Source organism: Squalius cephalus, assembly GCF_949319135.1.
Source record: "Squalius cephalus genome assembly, chromosome: 20".
Taxonomy (NCBI): domain Eukaryota; kingdom Metazoa; phylum Chordata; class Actinopteri; order Cypriniformes; family Leuciscidae; genus Squalius; species Squalius cephalus.
In genome coordinates, this window is record NC_137141.1 from 12,206,390 (window position 1) to 12,231,004 (window position 24,615).

Consider the following 24,615-nt stretch of genomic DNA (forward strand, 5'->3'; position numbering starts at 1 on the left):
TACTACCAACACTGTAACAACACAGTGGGGTGAAAATAGGTGAACTTGCACTTTAAGCATGCTGAATGAGGTGCACATAACTTTTTTGGTCTGGTTCTCAAGGGAGCCCCTGGAGATGCTGCTTGGTACTCACACTTTGTAAAATGTTAGTCACACGCTGCCTAAATGTAAAATAACACTATTTGTACAATGTAGAAATTAAATATAGGTCTTTGTTAAAGCTGTATTTTTTTTATTTTATTAACATTAATGACACAGACAACAGCAGGAATATTAGGCTGCTGTCACTTTAAGACCGAATGCACGGACCGAATAGACCGATACACATCCGGTTCTTTCTCAACTGTTCACTTAAGACATAACCGAGAGAATACTTGCTGACATGGGTATTTTGACATAATTTTGTGTGTATGTGTTCGTTCAAGCACAAGTAAACGCGAAAGAGGAATCAATTAGGTGTTCGAGCTCTGTCTGAAATGCGCCTCTCTATCTCTTTCTGCGTGTGAGAGTCTGTGAGCACAGATAACAGAGCATGAGTCCCGATTTTTGCCTCTTCTTCCGCGTTAAATGTGTTAAATGTGTTAAATTCCACGTTAAATCATTTGAATGTGTAAATTGGCGAGACAAAACACTTTCAAATTATAAAGTTTCACTCTATGATGGTTAAACTTAGGAGTTAATCCGCGAATCACATGTGTGCCGAACCGTGGGGCCTGATCCGTACGGATCACAGATCAACTGCGATCCGTTGCACCCCTAATAATTAATGAACACACTTATCATCATGATTGCTATCTTACCAGAGATGGAGAAAAATCCTACTTGTCCCTGTCCTCAAAAATGTTGGTACTCAGAAGAGCTTCCCTCCACGTTTTCTGCTGCTTGTTTATTTTTTACCACACATGGGGACCAGTTATGTGCACCCCTGTATATAATCCTCATAATAATACTGACCTGGCTATAGCATTCCCAGGTTCTTGCTTTAGCAGTAAGGTGAAGTCTTCCAAGGCCACCATCCATTTGGAGCTGTTGAAGTGCTGTATTCCATGGGCCATCATTGCATCTGTCCTTGTTGAGTCGATAGTGAAGGTCTGGTGGTCAAAAAGGGTTTATTTTGAAATCTTCCTTGTTTCATGTATACTGCAATAATTGAGGCAATTATTATTCAGCTATTTAGAACAACAGTCTATAATCAACAATATCAGTGCTCATTTGTGAACTCAAACATTGAATTCATATTTAGAGTGCATGATGTGCCTGCCAACAGTAAAACTGACAAATTCTGTCCACCAAGCCTAAAACAAGACAAATATAGCCCTTAAAGTGTGCATACGTTAATTCATAAAAACTTCTTACAGTACCTGAAAAACAAATAATGAGCAGAATCTAATCAAATTCTTTTTTTGTGTTTTTAGTGTTTTTTTTGTTTGTTTGTTTTTTAAACCATTTCCCACCTTCTCTCTGACCCCTAGAATTAAACAGACCATTAAGCGGCTCGTTTTTTTAGTGCTGTGCTTTTAAGAAACATCCCCTTCAAACTGCAGTTCTCTTGCCCAGGATGATTTTAACTCTCCTATCTTTCAAAAACAGCTTTTTTTGTGAAGCCTGTATCATTTTCTGACAGGTTCACAAAATAATTCATGCTGAAATGTGCTGCATAAACTGTCAATATCTGACTGCAAAAAGGAAATGCAGGTGCTACACACAGCCAGGAACAACTGCTCAACAGTTCAACTCTTAGCGGTATTCTTCGGATGCTTGAGAATAATATAAAAATACACTTTAATAATAATAATAATTATTATTATTATTTGATAATACATTTAATTTGTACAGCACCTTTCATATATTGTATAAAATGTAGCTCAAAGTGCTTTACAGGTCAGAATGTAAAAAGCATAACAAATAAATCAATAAATTAATAAAACAAAACAGATAATAATCAAGAAAATGCAACTGTCCAGCCTCATTTTGTTAGTTTTTATGTCAAATATCTGGACATTGAATAGGCTTTGCTGGCATGTAAATGTGGTTGGTGTTTATAAAAGATAAAAAGAGCATATTGCACTATAAAAATATACTTTAACATTCATAACTAAGTTATAATTTGTGGTCTTTGGAGTATTAAAGAAGTTTTGACTTCCTCACTGGTATTTCCTTCTGTAAATTCAAATCTACAGTATTTATATTGTTTTATAGGGCTTACTTTGGCGTAGCCTTCCATGGCCAGCAGTACTTCGCCCATCTTCTCATACATCTTTGCCCTTTTAAAGTATATCTCTGCATCATCTGGCTTGACTTTGATGGCTTGGGTGTAGCTGAATGTGGCCAGTGCAGTTTCCCCTCTTTGTTTGTAGATTTCTGCTTTAGACATGAAGGCGTCTGGAACACAATTGGCATTAGTCATGAGCTTCAACACTTTGTTCTGAAGAAAGTTTTGAGCACCAAAAAATATAATAATTTACTTTTACATGGTCATTTTACATCCTTTCTCTGACCTTTACCTTTGTAGGCTTTTGCTGCAGGGCTAGGCTGACAAATACTGAATAACTTATATTATAATGCTAATTTATAGGCCACATTCACACAGCAGCAGAATACGGTTGGCAGTCCTGTATTTGAGTCCTTAATATGGTTGTGTTCACAGTCACACACAGTTCAGTTATTTATAGGAGTGTTAACGGCATTCCATAACCAAACTCACACGTGTACATTTTCAAAACTGCTTTTGAAAAAATTTGATTTATGAACTCGCAGCTTGATTGGACTCATGTCGTGTCAAAAGTGATAATACTTTTCAGTTTCATAGATGTTGCCATCTTTGATACTGTTGCTGTGGTTACTGGTCAGAGGATACGGACTCGACTCCCGTACCACGTTCATACAGACAGTATCCGAGACACTACAGTAAGTTGCTGTGTTAATGGGACTTTTCAAGACTCATACCTGTAAGCAAATGCAGTTGTAAATCTCAAAACCTGACAATGTGAACGTAGCCATATTATAATGTGGGCAGTCATATGTTAATGTGCTCATGGATTTCATATCATGATCATGGCAAATTCTGAATCTGTGTTATTTTAATATTATTTATATTATTATAATTAATATTAATACTATAATTTTATAAATATTTTGAATTGGTTTTTATTTTTATGATTTCTGTTTTATTTCAAATAGTTCAATATTTTGTCATTTTTTTTAGTTTGGCATTTTTTTTAAATATTATTATTTAGGTTTCATTTATTTTAATTTCAGTTTTATTTAATTTTTATTGTTTTTATTTATTTCCATTTAGTAAGTTTAGTGCCATAACTTATTTCAGTTGTCAAGCCAGCATTTCTAATCTTCTTTAAATGACATTTTTCATCTAATATTTATATTTATATTTTAGCTTTATTTCAATTAACAAAAATATTTTAGTTTTATTTAACAATAATAACCCTGTTCAGAAGGAACTTACTTTGGTCTGTGCGAACAGGGGAGGAAGCTTAGCATTGCTAACGTTGGAATATGTCAATGTCTATATTTTGATACATGCCCTTTAACCTTACAGGTTCTCTTTTGCCCAATACAGAGGTCAGACAGCATTGGCAAGTATTGCATCAGAATCTAGTCTCTCCTGCTGTCTGGTAATGAAAGGGGACTCATGCGCACACCTGCATGCTTCTTGTTGTTTTTAACGATGACGTTTAGATCGTCCAGAGCTCTATCGGGGTCGTTTCTCAGCAGGTATATGCTGTGCCTGTGCCAGTAGGCGTCCAGTAAATGGGGCTCCAGGGATATGGCCTTTAAAAACAGAAAAACAACAGATCGATCATTAGTACACGATAAACTAAGCAGAAAATCAGGTTGCATTAGCAGAATGTTCTGTTCTGGTTTGGATAATGATTTCTGAAATGAACCATTTAATAATGAACAGTATTAGTGATGTTTACCTTAGCATGCATTACTAATTAAAAAAAATAAGGCTTACAGCATTGAGATCTTCAAGGGCCTGGTTGAGATAACCAAGTTTAATGTAAAGTGCTCCACGTCGACACCGGTCGAAGGCACCGTGGTTTCCACGTTCAGTCAAAGTTTGGGTCAGCTTGGCCACTTCATGCTCCAAATCAGCTTTAGTGAGACCATTGTCCAAAACCTCAGGCATATCAACTTTTTCCAGATTCTTGTCCTTTGGAAGCTGGTTCTCCTCCAGACCAGCAGGGGGAGAGCTTGCACTCTGGACATTTTCCAGAGGAGGAAAATCTTCGTCAAACCAGGTGTCCCATATGTCTCTGACCCACTCTCTGGGTGATGTAGTGTCAGGTATTCCACCACGATCTGTGGCAAAGCTCTCAAAATCTAGGAGCATAGGCAGACTGAGGCAGAGGAGGGGTGAAACTTGCACTTTGGAAGTTTTGGACTCCCATGGTACCTGACACAGAGACTCGCTCCTTTTAGAGAATAAAAGAAAGATAAACACATCATTAATGCAGATATCACAGCAGACTTACAAAAGTTCAAGAAAGATGATGTACAAAACTGTTCCTTCTAGAATATTTATGAGATATAAGATCCAATGCATCATAAAATGCTGTGAGAGAGTATTTTATGTAATTGGTTTACATGCAATTTCATGTTTTGGTCTTGTTTTAGAATTAAAAATATGCTTTTATAACAAAAGTAAAACCTTGTTAGAGTCCGTGGTGGTTCTCTCAGTTTTTTCCAAACGTATGCCGTTTTGACAGAGCTGCGTGTCTTTCTTCTCTTCATGACCCTGCGTTTGGAACAGGACACTCTTGCCCTCTCTTTGCCTTTGTGTGGGTTCTCTGGCCACTCTGATGAGTTGGGCTCCGTGTGAACCTCCTGGGGCTTTGCCTGTTTGGCATTGGATGGGGATTCTCTGGCCAGAGCTGCACAGATTGTGTTCTGCTGCCACTGGCACCACACATGCTCCAGCTCCTGGGAAAGGCTGGTGAAGTCAGACTGCAGCTGAAGACGAGGCTCAAGATCTGGGGTTAAGTGCGGGGCAGAACGGGGCCGTCTGGTCTGAAACCCCGGGGGGAGACAGGATATTACAAGAGGTGAAATTCTGGTTGCACTGGTTTCAATGCAACAGAGCTGATTGTTTCCAAATATTACAGTAAAAAGAATAAAAACGCTTTTAGGTACCTTATATAATATAAACACAGAACAGTGTCTTGGAAGAATATCAAAATTTGATAATATCAAAAATAATATCAAAAAGGAACAGGAAAGAGTACTGTTGTTATATTACTGAGACTCTAGCTTTACATTAAAATAAACAAGGCTAACCAATAAAAAGTACTAGGAATTTATTAAATAATTCTCCAACAAAAAAATGGAAAAGTTTTTAACCTGTTCTGTTGAGATGAACCCAGAGAGAGTCAGTGAGGTTGTTGTTCTGAAGTCTACCACAGACTGACACTTAATAGGCGAGACATTTTCCTGGGGACAAGGCCAAATTTTTACAGAATGTCCAACACAATTTTATTCAGAAAACTCTCTTGAGAACTCACTGGAGTAAGTGACATGAATGCAAAGTAACAAATTCTTTCTTATCTTGTTTTCTTCCTTTTTTTATTTTATGTAAGACGACAAATATGAACCCCTCCTTGAACTGCCACCTTGCCGTGGTGGAGGGGTTTGGGTACCCGAATGACCCTAGGAGCTATGTTGTCTGGGGCTATATGCCCCTGGTAGGGTCTCCCAAGGCAAACAGGTCCTAGGTGACGGGTCAGACGGGTCAAGAGCGGTTCAAAAACCCTTTATGATGCCAATAAATATGCCAGCATATTGCCGGAATGGCGCAGCCAGGGCCCCACCCTGGAGCGAGGCCCAGGGTTGGGGCTCGTATGCGAGCGCCTGGTGGTCGGACCTCCCCCCATAGGGTCCGGCCGGGCTCAGCCCGAAGGAGTGACGTGGGACCGCCCTCCCGTGGACCCACCACCTGCAGGAGGGACCGTAAGGGGCCGGTGCTTAGTGGATCAGGCGGCAGTCGAAAGCGTGGGCCTCGACAACCCGATCCCTGGACACGGAAACTAGCTCTAGGGACGTGGAACATCACCTCTCTGGCGGGAAAGGAGCCTGAGATTGTACGTGAGGTTCAGAGGTTCCGACTAGAGATCGTCGGGATCACCTCCATGCATGGCTTGGGCTCTGGAACCACACTCCTTGAAAGAGGATGGACTCTTCACCACTCTGGAGTTGCCCATGGTGAGAGGCGGCAGGCTGGTGTGGGTTTGCTTATAGCCCCCCAGCTCAGCCGCCAAGTGTTGGAGTTCACCCCGGTGAACGAGAGGGTCGCTTCCCTGCGCCCTCGGGTCGGGGATAGGTCTCTCAATGTCGTGTGCGCCTATGGGCCAAACGGCAGTGTAGAGTACCCGGCCTTCTTGGGGTCTCTGGAAGGGGTGCTGGAAAGTGCTTCGACTGGGGACTGGCCCCCCTAATCTGAACCTGAGTGGTGTTCTGTTATTGGACTTCTGTGCTAGTTACAGCTTGTCCATAACGAACATATATAAAAATAAAGTATTAATAAAATAAAATAAAAATCTGGCTGACCCCAAACTTTCAATGGTAGTGAAAATACATAGAAACACTATAATACATTTTTTTTTTTTTCAGAATAGCGTGTTCATAAAGAGCTTCATGGTGTTACATATAAGTATTGTAACATACAGGAATTTTGAGGATTTCCACCTTAAACTAATTTAAGGTTAATTCAATAAACATACCTCAGAAGTACTCTGTCCTGCATTCATCACATGGCTAACTGACTCCGCCACATTGTGCTCGTCCAACAGATTCAACAGATTCTCTTTGCACAGGTCTGGCTGAGTTACCTAAGGACACAAAATTTAATAAAGAAAAACTGGCTTAAAAATGTATTACATTGGAACTCACTTTTTTACGCTAGCATTTTTCCAGATCAGAAGGTAATATAAGGAATTTAATATTACCAGCATGAGCAAGCTAAAAGGAAGTATCTTAGAGATAATATTAATAACTATAATTCTTGTAAATTACAGGCGTTAATATGCATGTCGTGTTCATAATTTTATTTAAACTCAAGATTATTCTCGTTTTTATACTATGCACTTACAAGAGAATTGTATTCAAATCAAGATATTAACAGAGAGAAAACAGAGCTGCTGTAGGCTCTTCTCTGAATGCAGAAGTCTACAGTGTAAAAGCAGGAAGCTGATGGGGGGAGGCATGCAGTGATTTCTGCAGAAAAAAAGGTGCTGTTAAAAAGTCCCAGCACACTGAGAAGGAAGCACATTTCCATCTGGTAATGGTGCTGCTGTACCTGGTATTTGGGGAAAAGTGTGTCTTTCATAACACAGGGAGCACAGATGAATTTAGGAGGTGCTGGGTTCCAGAACATTCTGAGCTCACAGGGACACAGTGTTGCCTTTGAGAAATAAAGAAACACAATAATTGGATGTCGGAAGGAGCTGTTTAAAATCAAATCAAATAATTCAAGTGATAATCAAAGGGTCTAATGTGAAATTTATTCAACAGTCTACATTTAATGACCCAGCTTGAACAATAAAAAATAAGAAAATCTTTCAGTCATCTATTAATTCTACTGGGAAAAATAATGTGTGTCTAATGCCATCTAGTGACAGGTATTTCCAGTACCCTGGGACAAATTGGGTATAACTTGATTTTATTAGAAAGAACATAAACAACTGATTAAAACTGTATTACAGTTTTATATACAGTGAGGAAAATAAGTATTTGAACACCCTGCTATTTTGCAAGTTCTCCCACTTGGAAATCATGGAGGGGTCTGAAATTGTCATCGTAGGTGCATGTCCACTGTGAGAGACATAATCTAAAAAAAAAAATCCAGAAATCACAATATATGATTTTTTAACTATTTATTTGTATGATACAGCTGCAAATAAGTATTTGAACACCTGTCTATCAGCTAGAATTCTGACCCTCAAAGACCTGTTAGTCTGCCTTTAAAATGTCCACCTCCACTCCATTTATTATCCTAATGCACCTGTTTGAGGTCGTTAGCTGCATAAAGACACCTGTCCACCCCATACAATCAGTAAGAATCCAACTAACATGGCCAAGACCAAAGAGCTGTCCAAAGACACTAGAGACAAAATTGTACACCTCCACAAGGCTGGAAAGGGCTATGGGGAAATTGCCAAGCAGCTTGGTGAAAAAAGGTCCACTGTTGGAGCAATCATTAGAAAATGGAAGAAGCTAAACATGACTGTCAATCTCCCTCGGACTGGGGCTCCATGCAAGATCTCACCTCGTGGGGTCTCAATGATCCTAAGAAAGGTGAGAAATCAGCCCAGAACTACACGGGAGGAGCTGGTCAATGACCTGAAAAGAGCTGGGACCACCGTTTCCAAGGTTACTGTTGGTAATACACTAAGACGTCATGGTTTGAAATCATGCATGGCACGGAAGTTTCCCCTGCTTAAACCAGCACATGTCAAGGCCCATCTTAAGTTTGCCAATGACCATTTGGATGATCCAGAGGAGTCATGGGAGAAAGTCATGTGGTCAGATGAGACCAAAATAGAACTTTTTGATCATAATTCCACTAAACGTGTTTGGAGGAAGAAGAATGATGAGTACCATCCCAAGAACACCATCCCTACTGTGAAGCATGGGGGTGGTAGCATCATGCTTTGGGGGTGTTTTTCTGCACATGGGACAGGGCGACTGCACTGTATTAAGGAAAGGATGACCGGGGCCATGTATTGCGAGATTTTGGGGAACAACCTCCTTCCCTCAGTTAGAGCATTGAAGATGGGTCGAGGCTGGGTCTTCCAACATGACAATGACCCGAAGCACACAGCCAGGATAACCAAGGAGTGGCTCTGTAAGAAGCATATCAAGGTTCTAGCGTGGCCTAGCCAGTCTCCAGACCTAAACCCAATAGAGAATCTTTGGAGGGAGCTCAAACTCCGTGTTTCTCAGCGACAGCCTAGAAACCTGACTGATCTAGAGAAGATCTGTGTGGAGGAGTGGGCCAAAATGCCTCCTGCAGTGTGTGCAAACCTGGTGAAAAACTACAGGAAACGTTTGACCTCTGTAATTGCAAACAAAGGCTACTGTACCAAATATTAACATTGATTTTCTCAGGTGTTCAAATACTTATTTGCAGCTGTATCATACAAATAAATAGTTAAAAAATCATACATTGTGATTTCTGGATTTTTTTTTTTTAGATTATGTCTCTCACAGTGGACATGCACCTACGATGACAATTTCAGACCCCTCCATGATTTCTAAGTGGGAGAACTTGCAAAATAGCAGGATGTTCAAATACTTATTTTCCTCACTGTATAAGCTATTCAAGGAAGATCACAGACATAAAAAGTCAGTTTTAACTAAAGTTTATTACATATTTGATAATGCACTAAATATCATAATTATCTAATCCTAAATCACAGCCTGTTTTTCAAGTACTTCCTTAAAACCAGAGCCTTGGTTTTAAACAGATCGAGTTGTCAGTGTCACTCATTAGTCACTTTGATGAAAGTCACTGACGGTGAGTCATAAAACAATAGATCTTTCTTACAGCATGTCCACACATCATAATCCTTGGTCTCTCCACGTAATACTCTGCTATTTTCTGCCAGTCCTCCAGAGTATCTGACGTCTGTTTATGTATGTGGGAAACACAGTCTGTCTGTGCTGAAACCCCAGTAGAATCAACAGAAACACCTTCACACACCAGCCTACAATGAGTATTACAGCATTAATGATAAGTCATCACGTCTGAAAATATCTTTAGGAATGGAAATACATCTTAAGAGGGACTCAAACAGGTGGAGAGTTCAAAAGAGATTATAAATCGTGACCTGAAAATCAATGAGCTTTAATAAGAAATAACAAGAGCCAGGCTTATACCTCTGTGTGTCAGGATGTACAGATATATGTCCAAGTGCTTCCCTCTGCTGGTTAAACTGAGCAGTTGCAGTGATCGGTTTTTGAGTGTGGCAGATTCTAGAGGCAAGCTGGAGCTCAACAGGCACGACTTGACTGGCAGGAGTGGTACACAAATGGTGGATGGTTTTATAGCCTTCAGCACTGTGGACAGAACAAACAATTAGAGTGAAATTTATTTTTATTTGATTTTCTTCAAAATACAGAAAACCTAAGATGTCATGCTTTACTACTGCATGACATGCTACTTTTTTTTAATATATATTTTTTTAATATAAATAAAAAATAAAACATTCCAGCATGGATGCATTCAATTGAAGTGACAGTAAAGACATTTATAATGTTACAAAATAATTCTATTTGAAATAAATACAGATTTTTTTCCCTTTCTGTTCATCAAAGAATCCTGAAAAAAAATGATCACAGTTTCCACAAAAATATTAAGCAGCACAACTGTTTTCAACATTGATAATAACTAGTGCAAAAAATGCCCGTGCAAAATCAGTTTTTGTGTGTGTTTTTAGTAATTGTTGGTTTGGTGTGTGCTCATTGTTACAATTACACAGCAAAAGTTCAGTGACATTTTTTTTTTGTGCATGGTAAAAAGCACACAGTGAACTCCGAGAAAACGCTATGCTTGAGCAAACAGTTTGTGAATAGGCAACTACAAATGATGCCCGTGAAAGAGACTGTGAACGCATTGAATAGGATATGTTTAGTTGGTGAATAGCATAGGCTACTATTACACAGTAGCGACAACGTTAAGCGCACCAGAATGAAATATAATATTCAGAAGTAAACAGCATAGCTGACTTACAGATTCAGTTTACATCCACAAATGAATAAGCGCCTCGATTCAGGGAGCAGTGGAAAGTGCCCGTGCAAAATCAGTTTTTGTGAGCTGATCGCCGTCAAAAAAGTTCAGGAGATATTTCTTGCGATGGCAATATGATCAAAAATAACTTTATATTGATTCAATGGATTAATTGCATTTTGAAAAAAAAAAAAGTCATGAATTTATTGCATTTTTGGGAAAAAAAATAATCAGTTTTTATAATAAATCTTAAAAAATTCAAATCCAGATTTTGATTTTCAATGTTGTTATAACCTAAAGATGCTATGTGAAAGTTTGAAACAAAATAGTGGTTTTCACACATTTAGTGGTTATCTCACATTCGAGAGATATGCGAATAACACACAGACAGACAGACGGACGTTTCTGTAATTTATAGATAGATGGATTTATCACGTTCGGGAACCAAACTATAATATTCAGAAGTAAACAGTGCAGCTGACTGAGTGTTTATGTCAGAATGTTTATTTTTAAACCACAACCTTCTTGGGGCTTCTTTGACCGATACAACTCTCTAATGTCAGAATGTTTATTTTTAAACCACAACCTTCTAAAAATGATATATTTAACGATATCTTTTGCATTTCTCATCCAAACAATGTCAAACTTGGCACTGCACTTACTCGTGCCCGTGGCAAGACACCTGTCGAGTTTGAAAGTAATCGGACTAACGGTTCGAGAGATATGCGAGGAACAGACACACACACAGACAGACAGACAGACAGACAGACAGACAGACAGACGTTTCTGTAATTTATAGATAGATAAGAAATGTTTCTTAAGCAGCAAATCATTATATTAGAATGATTTCTGAAGGATCATGTGACACTGAAGACTGGAGTAATGATGCTGAAAATTCAGCTTTGCCATCACAGGAATAAATTACATTTTAAAATATATTCAAATAGAAAACAGTGACTTTAAATTGTTACAGTACCAGTTTTACTGTTTTATTGTATGGTCAAATAAATGCAGCCTTGGTAAGCGTAAGAGACTTCTTTCAAAAACATTAAAATATCTTACCAACCCTAAACATATATCATGGTTTGTGGCTGATGAGAGAATGGTGAGTTATGTACAGATAAGTGTTGAGATCATGAGAATCATGATCATGTGATCAGAAGAAAACAAGATAGACATTCATATTGCATGGCATCTTAGGTTTTCTGTATCAGAATAATAATAATTAAAAAAATTAAATAAAAAAGTTAAATAGAAGCATTTCCATCAGTGGTCTCAGACTTTTTCATTACTGACATGTCTATCAATCTAATATTAGGGTCTCATTTCTTGGACCTCAAACGTAAACCATTTTGGGTGCCAAGCCAATGTGATATAGGCACTATGTTCGGCCATAAAAAGATGGTGCGTCAGTCTATTTGCACAGACCGTCTCTGCCATAATATCACACCACTGTTTGAACTGTAGACAGCGGGAGAAACGACCTCAGAACTGACTTTGTGTGTGGGCTCTTTGTGTTCCGCGAACTGCAGACAGGCAGGAGAGGCCCTCCGCCACCCACGTCCCCACGGCTCCACTGACAGCGTCAATTTATTGAGTACGTTTCGTTCACTAAGGCCTGTGACAAGCTAGATTTATCACCCCACTCTGGCACGGTTAAGCCTCAACGAAAGACCTAGAAGGTCACACCAAAGTCACTGGCCCTGCCTGCGCTGAAAAAAAACATTCCTGAACCGTAAGGAGGAACCTTCAACCTGCCCCGCTATCCATCTACCCCGTAGGCAGGCGGCTCTCATATAAACCCTCTCAACCGCGTCCAACAGGAACCTTTCAGTGACCCTCGTGACTGGAAAAAGCTAGTAATTAAAAGGCCCTTTTTCAAGAGCGAGGGAGTGGCGCAGGTCCAGCCGTGCAGGTAGTAAATCTTGCGTTATCAGCTCTCAGGTGAGTGCTGGAGAGGTTGGGAGGAGGGATGCGTGGGTGCGCTGGCTCCAGACAGACCCGCAGCACAGATGAGTGGAGTAAGTGACGGGGCAATTACTCGCTGTGGTATTGCTCCCTAAATAGAGCTGAGGGGGAGCTGATGACAGCTTTTGGACGCTCTTCTCAGGTAGCGTGAAACTAGATGATCATTTGCGTCCAAGGCCACCCTCGGCGCTCTTCCGCTAGTGACGCGTTGAGAGATTGACATGCTGATAGCAAGTGGAACATGCCAATATATCAACACATAGATTAGTGAACCTTAGTGTCATTATGCATACAACTAGGTATATAGCAGCCTCAAAAGTATTTGGACATTGACGTCTTACTTAAAAATGTCTGAATGACATTGAATTATATGCAAAACATCAAAACTACATCTATTTTAAAAGGACCATCCTAAGTGAAAAAGAAATGTGCTTAATTGTGTTGAATGTGCACTTGTAGTATGTATATTTTTAAAACTGTACTTACATATAATTTTAATGAAATAGAATGCCACTTAAGTGTACTTAAAGAGAGTGCACTTTTCATGATTGTTTTTTTAACACACTTAAGTACTGCACATTTAATGTTACTTTTAATTTGTTTTACTTTACAGTGCATTAAAATTAAAGTGTATTACAGATCATTAAGTTTGAATAATCTTTTGTGATGCTTTAAAGAAGTATGTTTATTTTAAAGCATATTTAGGTTAAATTATTGCATTTAATACTACATTTTCATTTAATTACATGTTACATGCTATTAATGGTCAGAAAACATTAATAGAATGTACTTTGTGCGAACCGAATGTAAAGTATAACATGTCTGTATTGAGTACTCTTTTTAAAAGTATGCTTTTTTTTTTTTTTACAAAGGATAGCATTAGCACATTTTCACAAAAAAAAGAAGTATTTGTTAGGTTTGAAATGATGCAATATAGAACAAAAAAGAATTGGACACTTTGTGCTTGTAAAGGGTTAGTGGAATATGTCCGTAGTTAATGTGATGAACTACACCTGTGGGGACGCCTGTGTGAACTGATACATCCACTAAAAATCGTCAGTGATTAAAAATAAAGATCCTGCTTCATTTAAGCACGGATGACACTTTCTTTGATAGTTTGTGATTGAATGCAACTAAATGCATTCAATAAGTATGGCTTGAGTGTTAAAATACTTATGGCCACATTTTGTCACAAAATATTTTAGATCTTTTATACTCTTTTTTAGGTGTCCAGGTTGCAAGTAGTGAAAGGCCTTGAATGGTTTTGGTCTGACGGGATGTCCTTTCAGCTCTCTGAATCGGAGTCAAGCTACATCCATGGGCCATTATTATATCTTCATTGGTCACCTTAAAAATATAAAAAATATATACAAACTAGTTTCTATTACAAGGATTGTGGCAACATTCATGTATTTAAAACATTAAACATCTGTAATTTTGCTCATACTTATTTATCAAAAAGTTATTTGAAAACAAACTTAGTGTTTAATGAGTTTACCTGGGATAACAGATCCTTGAGTCCTCCACCATCAGAGCCAAACTCAGAGTCCTTCTGTAAAACTGACTCAGCTATCTTGTAGACACCAGATGACACAGATGGATGGCACATTGGTCTTGGGGAACGTTTTTCTTTTGGCAGACAGACGTGTGGTACTGATGTGTCCCTTTGAGTTGGCCCCTGAAGGAAAATACACATGAGCATCCCATTAACACCATTGTCATTCCAAGCCTATGACTTTACCCATCAAGATGTACTAATAGGAAATGCTACAAAACTCCTCACTGCAATGACTCTTCATACAATATATTGTCGCCACAAGCTCACCTCGAAAAGCAAAAAAGTGTTGCTCCTTTGTTGCCTCTGGAGTTTCTAAAACTGACAGCTACCCTTAGAATTATTTTACTGTTATGTTACACTTGTTACGTTTTATCGCAGTGATTCAGATGAAAGATTTAATGCTTTGCAGACTGACATTGTCCCTAAGCAGTTTGGGTAATCTTGCATAGTAAACGCATGTAGCAACAAAGAATCACAAACGGCAGTTGCGCAGTAATACTAATGTAATGCGGTCACAGGTGTATGTTTGTTGAGTAATTTACAACGGCTTTGAACGCGGCTCAACCAATCCGTTTTATAAAAAGGGGTTTGAGTGATTAATAATCGGTATCTAACCAGAAGAAAATATATATTTATTAGCATTGTGAACTTCTGTAAAGATATGTGTGGCGAGCAGGACGAGGCCAAGGGCCATGAGAGAGCGGCACGAGGCCGGTGGCGTGATTACTCCCGCCTCCTTCTTTCCATAACATCTGAACTGCGTTACACTGGTGCCGAAACCCGGGAAGAAGTAGGCGGGAACCGGCGAACATTCAAACATATTTAATGTGTTTATATATTTAATAAAAATAAAACAAATACAAAACGAAAGTAAAAGATAGCAGCCCCTCACGGACGACTGCTGTCACATAATAAAACATAAAAACCACAACATAACTCCAGGCCTGTCCTCTCTCGCTCTTCACTGTCGTTGCTCCTCCTTTATGCTCCCGCTCCTCCGTGAGAGATACGAGACCGGTGCGTTGCGCAGGTGTCGCTCATCAGTAATCACGCCACCGGCCTCGTGCCTCTCTCTCACGGCCCTCGGCCTCGTCCTACTCGCCACAATATGTTTGGTCATTAACTTAAATGCATTATTATGCAAAATACAAACACATGAGGAGAGTTCTCCACGTGAAAGACCCACGACTGTCAGATTAACGTGCAGCTATATTTCTCTCCGAAATTAAATTAAATTGAATGTGGAGGATTTTAACTGTGACAAGATGATTGACAGGCCAGTTTATGGTGACAGGATGCGTGTACCTAAATGACAGAGCTGTCCGTTAAAGGAGAACTCCGGTCAATTTTAACATTGAGCTCATTTTTTTTGTACATTTGGAGTGCTGTCAGTACAGAGAACAACGACAAAAATCGGTGTTGCCTACACAGAGTTATTCTATTTTAAAAATTTGCACCCTGTTGACTTCAATGGGGCAAGTACTAAACCTGCTTTTAGCCTCTTAACATCCTTGATGTGTCATTACAAGTGCACAGAAAATGTGAGTGATTCCTTCTGAGTGAACACGAGTGAGTCTGACTGCAGTAGATGTGAAAGAAATGTATAAAAATGATGTTATTTAAGCCAGCGCAAATACCTTTGTTTACATCCTGTTTTTCGGTTGAAGTCCAAAGTAGTCGATTGCAGAGTTCACGCGCGTGATCATAGGTATTAAACCTATGCGTGTGAACTCTGCAATCGACTACTTTGGACTTCAACCGAAAAACAGGATGTAAACAAAGGTATTTGCGCTGGCTTAAATAACATCATTTTTATACATTTCTTTCACATCTACTGCAGTCAGACTCACTCGTGTTCACTCAGAAGGAATCACTCACATTTTCTGTGCACTTGTAATGACAAATCAAGGATGTTAAGAGGCTAAAAGCAGGTTTAGTACTTGCCCCATTGAAGTCAACAGGGTGCAAATTTTAAAAATAGAATAACTCGGTGTAGGCAACACCGATTTTTGTCGTTGTTCTCTGTATTGACAGCACTCCAAATGTACAAAAAAATGAGCTCAATGTTAAAATTGACCGGAGTTCTCCTTTAAAGACGCAGTTGTGACGAAGTAGTATGTCCCAAAACTTGCCTACTCTTCTGCGACACACTCAAAAGTTTGTACTGTTTCTTTACAAAAACAGTACATACTTCTAGGGCATAGTATAAGAAGGTGAATTAGGATGCAAAAAAAAATCTATTAATCAAATCTATCAAAAGGTATTAGCAAATTTGGACAGTTGGTGGCGCTAGAGAATGAGTTAGAGACACCAAATTTGCTTCCAGCTGCAGCCTGGAATTAAATGACACCAAGGCCCTGTCCCAAATGGCACACTTCATATGCACTTTCGTGCTGCGTTCCAGTCCAAAATTGTCATGCCCTTCACTTGCTAACTTCCCTCCATCTCGTTCACTCGGATGTACGTCATTGCGAGTGCCCACTACTGCCGGAAACTGCAATGGGCTGAATTGGAACGTCCTAAGCACTTGATCACTTGGAATCAGCTATGTAGTTGATTTATTATTTACATTTGTTTTCCCTTTATATTAAGAATTTGGTTAATGCAGCATCCAAAGTATATATGGTGTTTGGGTTGTTTTCTATAAAAAAAAAATAGAATTAATATATCATAGAGTTGTTTGTTGTGGTGGTGATTAGACGAGATCTGTGGTGACGCACAATCGTACTGCATTGTGGGACATAGGCCTATAGGTACATGAAGTGTACATATGAAGTAGACTCGCTCCCTCTGTCAAAATCGAGGGAGCGAGGGTCTGTCCATATAAACTTCCCTCGTCCACTTCACGAAGTGGAACGCACTTCAAAATGGCGGCGAGAATTCCCCCGAGGGGAAGTGCTTAGGGAAGTTTGCAAGTGCGTGTCTAAAAGTGGACTGGAACGCAGCACAGGTCTTGTGGAGTTACAATGGGTGCCGCATTCGTGTGTCCATTAAGTCCATGAGACCGTAGAGTGTCCCATTTGTCATGTTAGGTTTCAGAAGAGTGCTCGCAAGCGCCCCCTTTGCGGTTGATATGCGCCCTCAAACCGCACTTTTGCGGAGCTCGCACTGAAGCAAACACTACAGCAGACATCTTCCCAGCAGTCAAAGCGGCGTTACGTCACGAAAGTGCGGACTCGTAGGAAGACCGTGAGTGCTTAGTACTACTGTAATTTAATAACTCATTATCTTTAGAATGGAACTGGTTCAACACTAAATTAACTGACTTTAGCTGAAAAATTACTCTTTTTTTTTTCTTTTTAGAGCTGCAGAATTGAACTATGTTTGCATCATTGAATCACTATTTTTCTGTTTATCACGGTAAAGTTGCTTTGAAACAATCTGTATTGTATAAAGCGCTATAAAAATAAAGATGACTTGACTTGACTAGTTAATGTTCAGACTGTCCTCTATCTGTGTGCCAAATTTCATCATATTCCCACAGGCTGCCATAGACTCAAGAGCAGAAGACAACGACAACGACAACGAAGAAGAAGAAGAAGAAATAGAAGAAGAGCACTAACAGATACAACAGGTGCCTATGCACCTTTGGTGCTTAGCTGTAATAATAAATTAATAAATAAAATAATAAAGTAGCTGTGTCCAACTTCCCTTTCCAAATGAATTATTATAAATGCCCGGGGTTTGTGATGTTTTCGTAATGTTTGTGATGTTTTCGTAATGTTTGTGATGTTTTCTGTTTTATAAAAATTTGTATGTTTGTGAGGTTGAAGCTGCTTAAATTGCCCTGTAAAGGGACAAATAAAGATTTTACTACTACTAAACTGCTAACCTCATCATTAGAGCTGCAGCTGTGTTCAATATGACATAATATAAAACAAAACAAAATAAAATAAAATAAAATAAAATAAACAGCTAACCTCATCATCAGAGCTGCAGTTGTTTCCAGCTTCTCTTTCGATCGAATGTACCGTTGCTTGGTCAGAGAAAGTTGCAGCACTGTCATCCTCTACTACAGGTGCACTTTCCATCACTAATGAGTCTGCCAAGCTCTCATTTGGCGCCCTCTGCTGGTCAACCTCATCTGGCTGCTGGAGTCCAGCAATAGTTCTGGCTTCCTCCAGCAGATCAGAGGTGGATTTGACACTTTGGATGGTGCTGGAGCCAGCGCTGCTGGTGTGACTCTGGGAGCTGGTGTGTTTGGAGAGAGTCTGATGCTCATGAGGCTCCCAGAATTGTTCAGTCTTTCCTCTCTGCACTCCTATATTCACAGAGCTTGATGCCTCATTGTCATTAGAGCTGCCCGAGTCCCGCCGGTTCTGTCTTTCACAGATAGTGGACTGGTGAGCGCTGGAGGTTTTCTTCTCACCTGAGACCTGCTGAGCAAGTGTGTGAAGTTTGTAAGATCCACCTGCTGATAAGGACCACTCTGATCTGGGCTTAGCAGGAGGTTGCGGCCTTTGGGACAAGGATACTGCTTTGGTGGTCCCTGCGAGAGAGGCTATGACTGGCTTTCTGACAATCCCATGCCTGGCTTTAAGTTTTGGAAGAGCCATTGTGTTCACGGATTTGTCAATGGAGGAAATGTTTGGGCTTGTGCTCTGACCCCGGCTCATTTTGTTGGTCTTTGTTGAGACATGGATTTAGGGGGCAGTTTGCAGAGGAGAGGAAAGTGAAAGTCTATTTGAGACTCAACACAGCTGGGTTTTGTCAGGATGGGAGGTAAATCTGTGATGACAGGTCTTACCTGGCAAGGTAAGGAGGAAGTCTTCTGTTCTGATTGGATTCATAAGTGTTTCGTATACTGGAAATCCTGGAAATCAAAACGTTTCTATTAAATCAATCTTCATTGTATTAACTTAAATCTTTCATTTTAATGAACCAGCTAACTTATTTTTTTTAAGTTAAACCAGCAATATCTTTTATTAGGCTATTCATCACATTATACAGTACGATTTTTAAAACAAATACGTTTAAAATGAGAAGAAATACGTGTTGCCTCATTTAATAAATAAGCAATAACATTTATGTCGAGACTGGTAAAAGAGTTAACGGTATATTTGCAAAATATTTTTAAAATAAATTTTAACTTACGTGATTTTGTCCAACAGTTCAGTTCGAGCTATTTTGCAATGTTTATTATTTATCCTCATTTTCTTTTCTGACTCCCATGAAATAATCATTATACATTCTCGCTGCATAAATAAAAAAGTTATTTCGGAGGAACAGAAACTGCAGTTTTACAGTTCAAAAAGCTATGGACGCTATAGTTAGCCGGCTAGCCCGCTTGCTCAAAAGTTGCTCTTTTCGTGCTGTGACACAATAGGCTACATCTTAATAAATCATTAGGTAATCTTTAAAAGCACCTTACCTTTTAATTTATGTATTCCCGCCTGAAAATCTACTTCAAATAAAATTGTTCTAACTATTTGCTGAAAAATAACTGCGGCTTTTTACCTCAGAAACTCAAACAGAGAAACGCCAGGCAGCGTCTCCTAGCAACCGACAGTCCCCGTGCGCGTGCCAGGGCTCCCAGTGAAAATCTGCACAATAAGATCATGATCAAGTAGATAATTATCTTGATGTTATTATTATTTTTATTTTTTTATGCATGCTTTTTTTACGCATATAGCACTTACTGGCTGCTAGAACGGCAATAAAACCCTTCAACCACACTCTAAAAATTAAAGGTCCCAAATAGGTGTTTTAGCATCAATACATTGAAGAACCATTTTCGGTTCCCCCCAAAAAACCTTCAGTGAACAGTTGTTAAAAGAATAATTCCCCCCTTAGTGCGAAGAACATTCTAAAAATCTAAGAACCCTTTTAAACTATAAAGAACCTTTAGTGGAATGGAAAGGTTCCATGAATGTTAAAGGTTCTTCATCTTCATGAAGCAATCGATGCCAATAAAAGAGTGCACTCAAATGTTCAGATTTGCAGAACAAACTGAAATGGTAATCATGGTGAGCTATAGTGCAAAGATGCCTTTCTATTTACACACAATCACAGAATAGAGAGAGAGAAAAAAAAAAAGATTTAACAGATTAAATGTGCATTCAAAATAAAGGTTCCAATTAGAATCAAAATGGTTTTACATTCTAATTTTGATTTTAAAATCCCAAAAAGTACTTTTTATTCTCTAGTTCTCAAGAAAACCATACCTGCCGGTACTTTAAAATACTGATCTGAAGAACTTTATTATCTCCAAAGAACCTTGCCATTTTTTTGTTGTTGATAAGAACACAAAATTGCTGCACAAAAAAAAATGATTTTTAGTATAGCATAACATAGGCCTATCTAATGCACTGTTTGTTAGGCAGTTTTTATAGGCCTATTATTTTATAAATCATGCATTAAATCTACTGACAAGACAGTCCTGATACCACCGCTATATCGCTCCCTCTACCCCTCTACCTCTCTCTCCCTCTCTCTCGGTCTGTCTCATGGGGGCTTTGACATGGTCTAATGTTCTTTGCTTCAAGGGCCATTTCCCTCCGTCCTGTGAGAAATCGATCTGTGCTCTAATGGTGTGAGAGATCACTGGAGATAATCCGCTGTAAGTGGATGATCAGTGCTGTCATTCGCTCATTAGCAGGTGTACACTGGGAAATGTGACCTCTTGTTCATCTGAGAAATAAAAGGAGGGAGATGGTGGGGTTTCCAGTTCCTTCCTAAACACCTGGCTTCAGTACCAAAATGAATAGGCTGCAAAGTTATTGCAAGTTGGTAATATTTCTTCTGCTATTCTGTGAAGCTTCTTAGTGACACCATTTCTGACATTCACAAATGAAATACATTTGTTAAGTAGCCTATTATTTAAATAAACTGTTCAAACAGGCCTATAGTTATGATAGAATTCATTTATGTTCATACATTTTGATATTTAAATATACAGCATTCACATATTTTTTTGTGATTATCTGATAACACTTTATAATAACATTCTATATTATGGGTTAGAAAGATGTCATTTTAAATTGCAAGTCACTATTAATAGTGTTCATGAATAACATAAATCAATATTACAACATTAAATAATGCTTAACAGATCGTATTCATGTATATTCAAAAAGGCCTAGTTAGATTCATGTTTTGTATGAACATGTTATCATTAATGTTTTCTAAAATTGCTGAAAGATATAACTTAATATGTAACATAATATATAATATTACTATTACATTAATTATATTGTATTACATTTTACAAGATCACTCATTTCATTTGAATTTATAATTAAAACTTGTTTTTTTTGTGTGTGTGTGTTTTTTTATTTTATTTATAGGCCTATAACATTATAATGCTGGATTCATTAATTAAAGCAATAAAGTCCTACCCTTATTTTTGGGGGAAAAAAAGAAAGAAAAGAAAAAATAATATAATAAAATCCTTAAATAATTTAAAATGTTTCCATTTAAAATAAAATTAAAATACAATGTGCCAATATATTATTAATCATAATGTGTTTATTCTAATAGAGTTTAAATTAAAAGATGATTAGTTTTTTAAAAACCTTTTTACAGGTAATAATAGTATTGTGCAATAAAACACACGGGTCATTCCTATTTAAAAACAGCAGAGTAGACGTGTTCCTGGAAGCAGGAGAGAGATCCAGGCAAATGAGACACAGAAAGTGGGCTGTACCGTGTTCTACGTAACAGGCAGGGGAAGATCTCCAGTTCGGTCCCAACATTTCCTCACTTTACCCAAAGCCACGCACAACATCCCACCAGTGACTGCGCGCGGTGCCAGGACGCACACGCACACATACACTCACACACGCGCGCGCTGTGAGTCTGGAACTGCATGTGCACGAGCTGCGGATTTCCTCCATAATGTTAGGCGCAGTGAAAATGGAAGGACACGAAACTCCAGACTGGAGCAGCTACTATAATGATGCACAAGAGGTGAGAGACTATTATTATTACTGCCACTCTGAGCTGCTGGGATAGTCAGAAAGTTTGTATCTGCATGCAAGCGAATAATATATCAACAGACTCAAACTGAGGCGTACGCTAAACCACTTTTAAAACGGAGGAATTAAATGTAAAACATATCTAAAGAATTGGTTGTCTGGAGCTGAAGAAAATATCAGCCATTGATTAACCCACTTGGTGGCAGTAGTGATGCCATTGCAAGTGACAATAGTCTTGGAAGATTTTTTAAAACATAATTTTCTATAGAGATCTGAAATTGTTATCTGACTGAGCTACTTTTATTCAGTTTACTATCGATTATGTGTCACACATTTCCATTGCGAGATTCTGTTTTGCCTCGTTCAATTTGAGTCATTGCAAAATTAGTCTACATTTAATTAAATTAAACGCGGTAAAAGCCCTACGTTTTTATTTCAACTGTCACGTGCATCAGCGAATCCACATTCAAAATTTCGTTATTTTAAAAAGAGCATCAAATAAAAAGGTTACATCTAGATTCAAAATTCAAATGTATGTTCTCACAATGTTTAATGGTGTTAGCATGATTTTTTTTCTGTAAATATATTTTTTATTTAACTATTTTTTGTAAAAGAAAAAAAAAGGGGGGAAACTAGGCTACATTATTGTCTAGTTAGAGAAAAGATGCTAAATTACTACACTCTTTACGAATAAAAGTGCTGAATACAAATGTATTACGATGTCTTTCTTTCTTTTAGGTCTATTCTCCCATGACGAACAGCAGCATGAACGCTGGGCTGAGCTCCATGAATAATATGAACAGTTACATGAGCATGTCCACCAGTGGGAATATGACTTCCAGTTCTTTTAACATGTCCTATGCGAACCCAGCGCTGAGTGCCGGTCTGAGCCCGGGCACCATGGCCGGGATGCCCCCGGGCGCCGCCGGCCACATGAACGGAATGGGCGGCGGCGTGTCGAGCATGGGCACCGCGCTCAGCCCGTCCAACCTGAACGCCATGACGGCTCAGCACAGCTCCATGAACGCGCTGAACCCCTACTCCAGCATGAGCCCCACCATGAGCTCCATGACATACGCGCAACCCAACCTCAACCGGGCCAGAGACAACAAGACCTTCAGGAGAAGTTACCCGCACGCCAAACCGCCCTACTCCTACATCTCCCTCATCACGATGGCCATCCAGCAGGCACCCAGCAAAATGCTTACCTTGAGTGAGATTTACCAGTGGATAATGGACCTGTTCCCCTACTACCGTCAGAACCAGCAAAGGTGGCAGAACTCCATCAGACACTCGTTATCCTTCAACGACTGTTTCGTCAAAGTGTCCAGGTCACCCGACAAGCCGGGAAAAGGCTCCTACTGGGCCCTGCATCCAGATTCTGGGAATATGTTTGAGAATGGCTGTTACCTGCGAAGACAGAAGCGCTTTAAATGCGACAAAAAGTTGCCCGATGGAAAGAGGTCTGACGGAAAGAGAGAGCATTCGAGCGGCTCTGGCTCACCGGCCAGTGACAGCACCAGCAGCAAACCTGTGCATCTGGACTCCAGCTCCATAACCTCCTCGAACCAGTCGTCCAGTCCTCCCAGTTTGGACCACAGGAGCGGTAGCACCGCTAACTCTGAACTGAAGAGCACCGGCCCACAGGTGCACCCCGTGTCCACGTCCCTGTCCTCGCTGCACTCTATGGCCCACGAACCCCAGCTGCACCTCAAAGGAGACCCTCATTACTCCTTCAACCACCCGTTTTCCATCAATAATTTAATGTCCTCTTCAGAGCAACAGCATAAACTGGAATTGAAAGCCTATGAACAAGCGTTGCAATATTCCTCCTATGGCTCAGGGATGTCTTCCAGCTTGCCCATGGCCGGGAGAGCCAGCATGGACCCTTCGGCTTTAGAGGCCTCTTACTACCAAGGTGTGTATTCCAGGCCTGTTCTTAATACGTCTTAGTCAGTTGCCGACTAACGGGGGGGAAAAAAACTTTATTTTATTTTTTTTGCATGCACTTGGTGCAAAAGAACTGTTACTTTAAAATATAACAAAATGTGTATGTGTATAATAAAATATTGTAAAGTGTTTCCAATGACTGTATATCCCAGTTACAAATCATTGCTAGTGTATTTAAAATCATTTTTGAGCTTGTAAAATACTTGTTGTGATCCACCCCAAACTTGTAGTTCCCCATTGTTACAACGTGCACGAATGAAGGTCAACTTTTGGTCTTGTTGCAGGTATAAAAGCGAAGCCCCTTGTCTGTTGCAGATGTATTTGAATGTTGTCATTTTACTCATTATTTTTGGGGGTTACTTACCTCGTTTGGACAAAAAAAAAACAAAAAAAAAACACAAAAAACACTTCCCAATCTTGTATTGAAATAAATTAATCCGAGGTGGAAATGCATTGTGAATAAAATATGTATTTCTTAA

General features: G+C 39.3%; 2 protein-coding genes across 7 annotated transcripts in view; one reads left to right on the forward strand and one right to left on the reverse strand.

The window, feature by feature from the left end:
- ttc6 (tetratricopeptide repeat domain 6) overlaps positions 1 to 19,800 on the reverse strand; it is a 42,471-nt gene extending 22,671 nt beyond the window's left edge. For 4 of the 6 annotated variants that reach the window (XR_013819453.1, XM_079853947.1, XM_079853946.1 and 1 more), the window contains exons 1-14: positions 19,642 to 19,744; positions 18,191 to 19,083; positions 14,211 to 14,390; positions 13,929 to 14,059; positions 9,895 to 10,074; positions 9,563 to 9,722; positions 7,313 to 7,417; positions 6,738 to 6,845; positions 5,362 to 5,451; positions 4,673 to 5,031; positions 3,977 to 4,436; positions 3,660 to 3,789; positions 2,207 to 2,382; positions 955 to 1,091 (exon numbers count right to left, since the gene is read on the reverse strand). Coding sequence is in view for 5 of the 6 variants with exons in the window: in XM_079853947.1 (XP_079710073.1) it covers positions 955 to 1,091; positions 2,207 to 2,382; positions 3,660 to 3,789; positions 3,977 to 4,436; positions 4,673 to 5,031; positions 5,362 to 5,451; positions 6,738 to 6,845; positions 7,313 to 7,417; positions 9,563 to 9,722; positions 9,895 to 10,074; positions 13,929 to 14,059; positions 14,211 to 14,390; positions 18,191 to 18,886 (2,912 nt within the window). In the remaining variant the exon portion in view is untranslated. Of the gene's footprint in view, positions 1 to 954; positions 1,092 to 2,206; positions 2,383 to 3,659; positions 3,790 to 3,976; positions 4,437 to 4,672; positions 5,032 to 5,361; positions 5,452 to 6,737; positions 6,846 to 7,312; positions 7,418 to 9,562; positions 9,723 to 9,894; positions 10,075 to 13,928; positions 14,060 to 14,210; positions 14,391 to 18,190; positions 19,084 to 19,641 lie in introns of all 6 variants that reach the window. The other 2 variants (XM_079853945.1, XM_079853944.1) reach the window with 2 other exon arrangements.
- Positions 19,801 to 21,861: 2,061 nt separating this feature from the next.
- foxa1 (forkhead box A1) lies at positions 21,862 to 24,615 on the forward strand. Its single transcript, XM_079853996.1, has 2 exons — positions 21,862 to 22,178; positions 22,925 to 24,615. Exons 1-2 carry the CDS (start codon positions 22,107 to 22,109, stop codon positions 24,137 to 24,139), a joined length of 1,287 nt encoding a protein of 428 aa, XP_079710122.1. The 5' UTR covers positions 21,862 to 22,106; the 3' UTR covers positions 24,140 to 24,615.

Coding starts and splice junctions, on each gene's coding strand:
- foxa1 (XM_079853996.1), top strand. CDS start 22,107: ATGTTAGGCGCAGTGAAAATGGAAGGACACGAAACTCCAGACTGGAGC. Junction 22,179..22,924: donor ACTATAATGATGCACAAGAG/GTGAGAGACTAT, acceptor TCTTTCTTTTAG/GTCTATTCTCCCATGACGAA.